The sequence below is a fragment of the Anopheles aquasalis genome, chromosome X (genome assembly GCF_943734665.1).
Source record: "Anopheles aquasalis chromosome X, idAnoAquaMG_Q_19, whole genome shotgun sequence".
NCBI classification, from domain to species: Eukaryota; Metazoa; Arthropoda; class Insecta; order Diptera; family Culicidae; genus Anopheles; species Anopheles aquasalis.
Genome location: NC_064876.1, coordinates 7,033,575 through 7,042,870, shown reverse-complemented (window position 1 = coordinate 7,042,870; position 9,296 = coordinate 7,033,575). Strand labels below are relative to the sequence as shown.

The 9,296-nt window shown below is 47.8% G+C and overlaps 2 protein-coding genes across 2 annotated transcripts; one reads left to right on the top strand and one right to left on the bottom strand.

The window, feature by feature from the left end:
- Positions 1-433: 433 nt before the first annotated feature.
- Positions 434-2,673, bottom strand: LOC126577553 (box A-binding factor-like). The gene is made up of 4 exons (XM_050239284.1): positions 2,443-2,673; positions 1,918-2,371; positions 913-1,875; positions 434-819 (listed from the first exon to the last, which is right to left on the bottom strand). Exons 1-4 carry the CDS (start codon positions 2,671-2,673, stop codon positions 434-436), a joined length of 2,034 nt encoding a protein of 677 aa, XP_050095241.1.
- A 1,757-nt stretch (positions 2,674-4,430) lies between these two features.
- On the top strand, positions 4,431-5,383 carry LOC126571215 (U-scoloptoxin(16)-Ssd1a-like). Its single transcript, XM_050229547.1, has 3 exons — positions 4,431-4,716; positions 4,808-4,931; positions 5,020-5,383. Exons 1-3 carry the CDS (start codon positions 4,605-4,607, stop codon positions 5,132-5,134), a joined length of 351 nt encoding a protein of 116 aa, XP_050085504.1. The 5' UTR covers positions 4,431-4,604; the 3' UTR covers positions 5,135-5,383.
- The last annotated feature ends 3,913 nt before the right edge of the window (positions 5,384-9,296 follow it).

Sequence of the window (9,296 nt, the reverse complement as noted above, 5' to 3'; positions counted from 1 at the left end):
TTAAAAATATGTATCACAAATAAAATTAAATACCGAAGTTCCCCCTTTAATTTGCACCAGCTAGATCCAGTAAGCAGGTAAACTCTTCAGGGAGATAAATGATGATAGAGGCAAATCCGTTCTGGATGTGTGTTTGATTTGACAAAGTAAATCTCATGTATTTGTGTATTTTGTGAAAGTTGAAAAAAAAAATCCAAAACAAAGGGCGGGAGGGCGATCCTTAGATGCTAATGTCGAATGGAATAAATAATCGATGAACTTACTGGCCTAAGGGAGGAGGGGGGGGGGGAGAGAGATTGGATGGGGAAGAACAGTGTTCAACAACCACATCAACAAGAAGGTAACAACAACACCGGCATTCCACCGGAATGCTACTCGAAGATCGATCAATCGATCGATCGTCGATTGCGATACGCACGGGGGACCCCACCGGTTAGATCTTGAAGCTGATGCTGTACGGCCGATCGTTGTAGTGCGGTATGCGGGGCAGCGGGTAGGGTGCCTTGACGCCGAGCCGCACGTGCGGCGGTATGCGGCGCACCGGTCGGAACTTCTGCGCGTTCGAGACGATGGCGGGCCGGGCCGGGTTGCTGGGCGACAGGTCAACCGGGCGTTTGGCAGCCTGTGCCTTCAGGTACTCGATCTGCTGCCGGAGCGCCTCCTTCTCCAGCTGCTCCTCCTCCTTGGACTTCTGCAGCGTGTGGTAGTGTGGCCGACCGCCCGACTGCTGCTGCTGCTGCTGTGACGAGTCGGAGTCTTTCAGTCCATGCTCCGCATTGAGGAAGCTCTCTATCTGTCCCTTGGCCGCAATGCCGGCACCTAGAGGAGGAGCGGCGGGGGGATACAAATTGGGGACATCTTGTAGTTGGAAGTTTGGTCGAAAGTCTAGTGGGTTAGGGTTGTCTATGCTACCGGTTGCATGTGTGGGTGCGTGTGCGTGATGCGGAGCGTGTTGTTGATGTTGATGCAGCTGCTGCAGCTGCTGCTGTTGCTGTTGGTGAAGGAGGAGTTGTTGTTGTTGTCCTGAATGACCGAGGTGGCCCAAGTGTTGTTGCTGTTGTTGTTTGGTGGTGTGGTGTGGTGGCGTGTTCTTTCCCGGAGTGATGCCACCCCCTTGGTGGTGGTGCTGGTGCTGATGGTACTTGGTGGTACTGTGACCCCCGAACACCGCCCCTCCATCCCCAGTCAGCTTGATGTTCTTGACGTCGAAATCGGTCGCAAACTTCCCAACACCGGACAGCGGCGAAGAGGGCAGCGGCGACTTTGGATGCTGGTGGTGGTACGGTTTGCTACCGATGCCTCCACCTCCGAGCTCCCCGGACGCCACGGCTTCGTAGCTCTCTTCCACGGCTAGCTGGCCGCCGGCACCCGGGTAGTAGCCGTGGTGCGAAGCGCCAAATTTGCCAGCACCACCGTGGAAGCCCGAAAGACCGGAAGCCGGTAGCACACTACCACCAGCCGCCACCGCCGCCGCCAGTCCGCCTCCCTCGTCGCTGTCCAGATCGTACGGGTTGGGCGTATGGAACAGGGCACCGTTCCCACCGTTACCTAGCAATCCGTCGCCAAAGTGCTTCAGCGTGTTGAGCGTTGACTTGACCAGCGCCGGCGGTTCAGCAAAGTTGAACTTGCTCTTGGTGGCGAGCAGACTTTGCTGATGATTGTGGAGTGGCTGCTGCTGCTGCTGCTGCTTGCCTCCGTACACTCCACCGTCGTTGTCATCGTCCAGGGCGAGCTTCGACTTGGTCTTGAGGCCCCCTTTGAGCGAGGTGGTCGACGCGGCCCCAAAACCACCGTCCTCGTACTTGAACGGTACCTTCTTGACCTTGCCGTCGAAGTGGGTCGGTGACAACGACGACGACGACGACGACGACGACGCTGCCGCCCCACCGAACGTACCGCTCGACGGGCGGAACTTGCTGGACGCTCCGAGTTTGGTCTTGCCGGTGGCCGACTGTCCAAGGCTGGCGTACACATCGTACTCGGTCGAGTCGTCGAGGTGGGCCAGCTTACCGGCGGCACCAATCGGTGAAGGGTGCGAGATCGAGAACTTGCTGCTCACCGACGATAACGATGACGTCTTCGATGACTTAGTGCCGAGCAGTCCGCCAGCGGCAGTATCGTGCTGGATGCCACCGGCACCGAACGATCCTTTCGCCTTCGCGTAGTCGCGGGCAAGAAAGTCGAACGCACCGCGGTCCGCCGGTTTGCCCTTGTTGTTGGCGTTGGTCGTCGGCAGCTGGCTCGCCGTTTTGTGGTTCTTGAAGCCCGCGTAACCGCTCGCCTCGTCGTCCGGGCTCGTCGCATCCTCCAGGCTTCCTCCGCCAGATGGCAGCAGCTTCCCGTGGCTACCAAAACTATACTCGGAGAAGGACTGGAAAAGCGGGGGGGGGGGGGGTGGAGTGATCAGAAAATCGCGCGAAATGTCGTGGCTCTATCGCTTACCGTCAGTTTGTCTCCATCCGCCTTGAAGCTACTGCCGGATGCTACTGCCTGGCTACCCGCTTGCTGGTTGCCGCCGGTGATCACCGAAAATGGATCGCTGCGCTGGTGCCCCTTCGTCTCCGAACCCTCGCTATCGTCCGAGGTGATGGCCGGTTCCGAGGTGGTCGTTGGTTTCGCCCGGCGGAACAGTGGACGTCGCCGCTGCTCGGCCACCTCCCCGGAAACCAACATCACCACCACCAACAACAATGTCACCACCAACGGCGTGAACTTGATCTGGAACGAGCACGAATAGCAGATGAGCTCAAACCCTCAAAGCCTGAAGCCGCTGTACAAGGTCACCAGCAAATGGCCCACACCACCCCAAACACCGTCCCTCTCCCGTCCCCTCGTGCAGGCTGGTGTGCAGAATGCAGAAGACAGACGCACACGAAGCAGACCGGAGACCCCCTCTGGCTTTGGGATGGTTTGGCGTGAACTTTCCATTTCCTCCACCCACCCACCAACCAACTAGGCACCGGCACCGCAAAAACCGGTTCATTCGGGGGATGGGGGGGGGGGGAGGGTGCCAGCGAGCAAGCCAAGCGATGAGGTGATCGCGCTCATCTCGCTGCTCCATTATCAGAGCTTCAGCCTGCCCTAACTGGTAGAGCTGGTGGGGAGATTAACGATCCACTTATCGCTACACACACAGACAGACACACCTCTTGCTCTCGTGCATCTCCCCCAAAAGCGCGCGCTCGCTCTAATGAGATTCCTCGCGACCCCCACCCCGGAAGGTGGAGGGATGATCGGGATCGACGTCATCGACAACCCGGCAATGCACCTACGACGATCGCGCAATTTGCTCTCTCTCTCTCTCTCTCTCTCTCTCTCTCTCTCTCTCTCTTTCTTTCTCTCTGTGTTTCTTTAAATCTCTCATACGCTCTCTCTCTCTCATGCACACATTTTTTTCTCAACAGCTTACCAGTCGAAATTTCACAGTACAGGACATTCGGTTAGCGGCACCTTACAAGGACCTAATTAAATGTTGAATATTTTCTAAATTTCACTGTTAATTTTGGCAAATCAGCTAGATGTATTTAGCGTATACAATGCCATTTATTGACAATTCACTCAGAATTAGGACGTTTTTATAAGAATTAGGAAAATTATTTTGCTGTATGATTTTGCACGCGAGGAGAAGCTTTTAGCTCTTCAATAGTCTTCCGTTTGGTGGCATACACCTTATTCTTCAAATAGCCCTAGTCATGTCCACGCGCACCCTGTACACATCTCAATCGATCAACGCTGTAAATGTTGGAAGCGCATAGTTCTTTTCAAAAGATTTTAATTCTTTTAACCCTCAACCGCAGCCCCATTTTAAAACCTTAATCCGCAGTCCCGGATCTGGCCAGACCCGTATGCTTTTACATGTGTTTGCATACAAAATACATACGAGTTTACGAGCATACAAGCCGAGACGACAAGATATTGCATACGAGTGTATTTTTAAAAAGTCCTTTTTTCGTCCTTTTGCCAACACTTAAATATAATAACTAAAAGATAGTTCGATAGAAAATAAAATTCTAGGATGGTACCCGGAAACTAGGGTCTGTATGTTGATTAGAAATGAGTTAAAACAACGATCGAAAATGTTCCGGGTCTGGCCAGACCCGGGACTGCTGATTAAGGGTTTTTTTCAAACCCATTTTTCGTCCTTTTCCCAACGGGTGAAGTTAAAAACTAAAAGATAGAATGATAGAAAACGGCATTTTGGGAGGGTACCCAGAAGCTCAGGTCTCTATGTTGATTAGAAATGAGTTAAAACAACGACCGAAAACGCTCCGGGTCTGGCCAGACCCGGGACTGCGGATGAAGGTTAAAAAGAAAACACATCTGCAGCTAAAAGAGAGTCCCTCACTGTATAGACTCCAGCTACTTACTCAAGTTTCGTTTTCTTCTAGTGGGAACTGGTCTACAACGGGCTCGAAAGGTTGCCTGCTTTGATCGCTCTCCAGTCCGAACAGGCCCCGAGAACTCCGGTGCCGTCGCCAATTCGTGTGCAAACCGTCCCCAGGCAAATCAGTAGTTTCGGAGGAGACGGACGAGCAACAACCAACTTGATAAGCGCTTCCAAGCAACTTTTCCCAAAAACAACAATAAAAGAAAACATCCCTAAAATGGTACATCTTCGGGTCACTCTCGGTGTGTTGGGAGCCATCGTGCTGGTAGCCGGTCTGCTGCCTAGCGGCAGCGCCTACGTTTACATCAACCCAAACGGCAAGAGCCCAGGTAGGTAGAACCGCGTGCCATGAACCGGGTAGTAGCCGGCGTGATTTCCCAAGAGCGTGCTCAAGCCCCGAATCGCGAATGCCACCTACAGATCAGGAGGGCCATTGCTACGACAAGGACACGAATACGACTTTCGCGATCGGCGAAATGCGGCAGCGTGAGGGACGCTGCGAGTCGATGCACTGCACCAGCGACTACGTCCTCAGCATTATGGGGTAGGTAGGCCGGCAGGACCAGCGATTTGGTCGTGATGTAGGTGATAACGTTCACGTTCATGTGCACGTTTCTGTTCTGTGATTGCAGCTGCGGTGTCGTAGGCGCCGGACCGGGTACCAAAGTGACTGAGACAGACTTCGCCAAGCCGTACCCCGATTGCTGCCCACAGCTGGCGCGGATCGAAGCTGTCGAGGAAATCTAGTCGGAGTAAATCGGAGCGATGCCGGCATCCAGGAAATGGTCGTCCACGCGTTCCACCGGCTGGCTGGCTCCATCAACGTAAGCGTCACTATCGCTATCAAACTATTATGTGACCCCGTTGTTTTCGAGGTCGAGTGCCGGCTATGTGGACGGTCGCCTTGATAAAGCAAAGGCTACTATGCTGCACAGCACTGGGCGCGGTAGCAATGTACCATTAGAAGGAAATAAACCAACACAACAATCAACCATACACATATACGACTCGGCTGTTCTTACATACGCGGGTGAAACAAATATAAAAAATAACATCTTTGTCTTTTTTGCAAATTTATTGTAACGTTAAACGGCATTTTTTTCTACATAATCTCCTGGTTACGAGACATATTCTTTCTAAAAACAAACTACCTGCATAGACAGCTTTATCATTACATCCACCTAGAAAGATGTAGAGCCGTATTTGCAGCCCATTGCGCAAATGAGGATTCATCCTCGGCATCACTATTGAATCTTTTGCCTACAAAAATTTTCTCTGGAGAGCGATCAAGCCGGACTCTCGACCACATCAATAGTCCTTTTTTTTCATTAAGCCGTCTAAAGCAGCTGACAACGCTCTGATCCTATCGCGAGGTCCCTTGTTTTAAATACGATTCGACCTGCAACACAACACTGTCTCTTTCTGTTTCACGCCCTCTACGACGGAAAACTTGTATAAAATACGGTGCGCAAATGGTGAAGATACCTCTTGTTCCGAAATCGTTACGATGGACACTGAGAGACTCAAGGAGGCAATCCATCGCGCTTCTTACGCTCCTGACAAAACAACTAAGCAACAAAAATTCGGGAACGTACTATCTTCATTTTTTGTTTCGATTTTTCCATTTTGTTTTCGATAGGCAGCTCAATGTAAGGAGCAGCTCCTACAGCTATTCTGTGTTGCGGATCTGAGCAGTAAGTATACGATCTGTATCTTCCCAGCCACCATTTCTCGCCTCGGCCACCACCCTTCGCACCTTCGTTGTCCCCGTCTTCACTGCTTCAGGCCAGGTCCGGTGGTTTCGGATTTACTTTTCGCGCGAAATGCTTTCTCGTGTGCCCGTGGAAGTTTGCCACTTCGCTACCACGATGCTGCTACTACTCGCTAGATAAAGCAACAACAGCAACAACAGCTCGAAATGCTTACAGATAAGCAAACAAGGCACGTGCGAGTGCGGGTAGCATCGCAGGAAGTAACACATTGCTGTGCACCCGATTTGATGGTGCTTCATGGGGTAGCAGGCAGGCGAGCAGTGTGTGAGAAATGGAAAGTAGGAGTCCCACAATCCAATCCACTCCCCACACTTCCCGCTCTTCCGTGCCTCTCTCTCTCTCCAACAACCTCTCGGTACGCGGTCAAGACGTCCACTTCTCGGCCATCATAGGTCGCCCTCCTAGCGCTCCAATCACCACCGCCGATGGTCAAAGCGCCAACAGCGGCGGTGAGTATCTCTCGAGCAACCGCACCCCACCCTCCTGCCTCCTGCAACCCTCCATACAAACAAAAAGCAGAGAAAATGGAAAACACCTCCCCAAAAAACGGCAGTTAAACAGCTGATGCAGTTCGGTAGGCTTGATACACTGAGTAAAATAAATATAGCACCACCAATACAGGTTTTTCTCATTTTCTAAAAACAGTCGTTTCTGGGCAGTTGCAGATCTCTCTCTCTCTCTCTCTCTCTCTCTCTCTCTCTCTCTCTCTCTCTCTCTCTCTCTATCTCTCTCCCTGTTTAGAACAACACGCAATGATGTTTCGAGCAATCGTTGATCATTAGAAAATGAACAGAATTTACACCTTTAGTTGGAGATTATTGGTAGGTAGTTCGATCTACAAATATGCACAGTTTTGTTGTCTCATTTTAACATCTGGAATTATGCCATTGCATCGAACAAGGGCAATGTTTTTCCGCCATTATGTTAACTATTTGAAGTGCAATAAAAACAAACCAAATTATATTAGTACAGTGGTAGACATTCGTATATCCGCAGGTATTTTTTCGAGGTTTCTCTCAAACTAGCCATTTTTTTCAATTGGAATAATACTAACGGTTTAGTTTATCGTTGTTTATCACAGGTAAAAACGAAATACATGCACCTCTATCGAATTACATACTTTCAGCGTTTTGTAGCAGAAATGTAAATGGCTAAATTAAATTAAATGAGCCAGAAACTTAAAAATATCTTGAAGGGGGTAGGTGGAAGGAAGAGAGAGTCATTACGAACTAAATACTTCCCTTCTACCCCGCTCCCCCACCCAGATAATAAAAATATTTAGCCCCTAGAATGTAAGCAATTTTTAGAGATGTGTCATCGTCCTGTAATGAAAGGCTTTATTCCCCGATGGATGAATAAAATTGAATGATGGATGAATTCAAAGACTCTTTTTACATCCCTGAAAAATTTGAGTTGAAATTGAAAAAAATGGAAAGCTGTATGGAAAGAATGTACGTGATGAGAAAGTTGCACTCGACATCAAACCCTCGCCAACGATATTTTGCTTTGAACTTACGATGTGGTATGGTGGGTCCCCCATGGTTCAAATCATACCAATAAAGGCGCTTTCCATCCAAATTATCAAAACAATACCTTTCTTGCTTTGAAAAGTACTTCATTTTGCTATTATTTTACCTACGTTACCAAATTTATGGTAAATAAGCCGGCGGTCGTTATGGGTACTAATCAACTTCAGCTTTGCTTTGAGTTTTCTTCCAATTTTATGATTTTTTTATATTCCATTATGTATAAAATACGTCCAGCTATTGCTGGTCCATCCAATTTCTGTTTGATTCATGCTAAAACTGATTGTTTGTCCCTTAGGAAACTATTTTCATTCTTTTCTATAAAGGTATAATCTCACTATTGGATCTTTTTCGTAGTAAATTATGGATGGATTTCATATGACTACCGACAAATAAAACAACAGAGCTATTAAGCTAGGGATACACGAAGCTTAAATTCTAGTATAAACTCAGAGTGTAATGCCAAAACGATTATGCTTATGCCCGCGGAGCGTAAAACCGAGTGTAAAAGCAAACGTAAACTTAGCACCAACATGAAGCGTAGCGTTATGAAGAATTGAATGTTCTACAATCGCTAATATACAGCAACAACATCTTAAAATATATAAAAAGATGTTCAGAAATCAACTTATCTCGTCGATTTATGTTTTTGTGGTCAAAAACACATGTAATTGATTGTAAATGCATCGTGTAATTGCAGGTGCCCGAATGTATTTGCAGTTGACGTTTCGGTTTAAACTTTTATGCGATTATGCCTGCCACACGAAGCGTAAACTTTTTGGCATTACATTCTGAATTTACGCTAGAGTTTACGCTTCGTCTATCCCAGGCTTTGGAATTGTCGTTTATCAAAAATAGCTTGATTTTTTGTCGTTCTTGATTTTTGTGTCAGTTACCTTGAGCGAATTATGTTAAAAAAATAAATAAAATAAATAAATAAAAAATAAATAAATTTAGAATAGTTTTACTATTGAACCTGACACCATTAAATACGTTGTAACGATTTTGGCATTTTTTTCTTTCACTGCCGCTATACGAATGTCTAGCTTAAAACAGCTGAAACCTGACGATTCCCCAGATTTTGACACATAGCGCTCATAATTACCCACATATCTAAATCAATTTTTACGTGTATGCTAGTCACAAGTACCGTAAGCCGATACCGTAAAATAATGCATCCGTTCGTAACTGATTGCCGTTTTACTCCTAACCCTCTAGGTGCGGTTATACGAATGTCTACCGCTGTAATCTTATCTAAGATGCAATACAGTTGGGTAATTCTTCCAACTACTCGTTGAAAAGGACATCATTTGGGAATTTAGTGGGGGGATTTTAGGGTGCAATACAAATGTACCGGGTGACTTATACTAGGGTGACGCTAATTTTCCTTCACCTTCACATTTTTTTCTCCGTTTTCCTTAAAAAAAACATGGATGATCTGATGATCATATAGTTTTTAAATCGAACGAGAGGAATGTTTCATCTTTTTATATAAAATAAACAATTGTATCGATTGACATCGGCCGGGTCGGCGGATGAAAAAAATCATCTTGATACTAGTTTCATTTCAATCAGTGTTATATACAGATATACATAAAGATATGCAGCCCG

What these genes read in the sequence shown, in the direction of transcription:
- LOC126577553 (XM_050239284.1), bottom strand. Translation starts at nt 2,673, where the DNA reads ATGTTGGTTTCCGGGGAGGTGGCCGAGCAGCGGCGACGTCCACTGTTC. An exon ending in CGGATGGAGACAAACTGACG is followed by an intron (nt 2,372 to 2,442) that starts GTAAGCGATAGA and finishes CCGCTTTTCCAG; the next exon opens with TCCTTCTCCGAGTATAGTTT. An exon ending in GACCAAACTCGGAGCGTCCA is followed by an intron (nt 1,876 to 1,917) that starts GCAAGTTCCGCC and finishes GTGGGGCGGCAG; the next exon opens with CGTCGTCGTCGTCGTCGTCG.
- LOC126571215 (XM_050229547.1), top strand. Translation starts at nt 4,605, where the DNA reads ATGGTACATCTTCGGGTCACTCTCGGTGTGTTGGGAGCCATCGTGCTG. An exon ending in CCCAAACGGCAAGAGCCCAG is followed by an intron (nt 4,717 to 4,807) that starts GTAGGTAGAACC and finishes TGCCACCTACAG; the next exon opens with ATCAGGAGGGCCATTGCTAC. An exon ending in TACGTCCTCAGCATTATGGG is followed by an intron (nt 4,932 to 5,019) that starts GTAGGTAGGCCG and finishes CTGTGATTGCAG; the next exon opens with CTGCGGTGTCGTAGGCGCCG.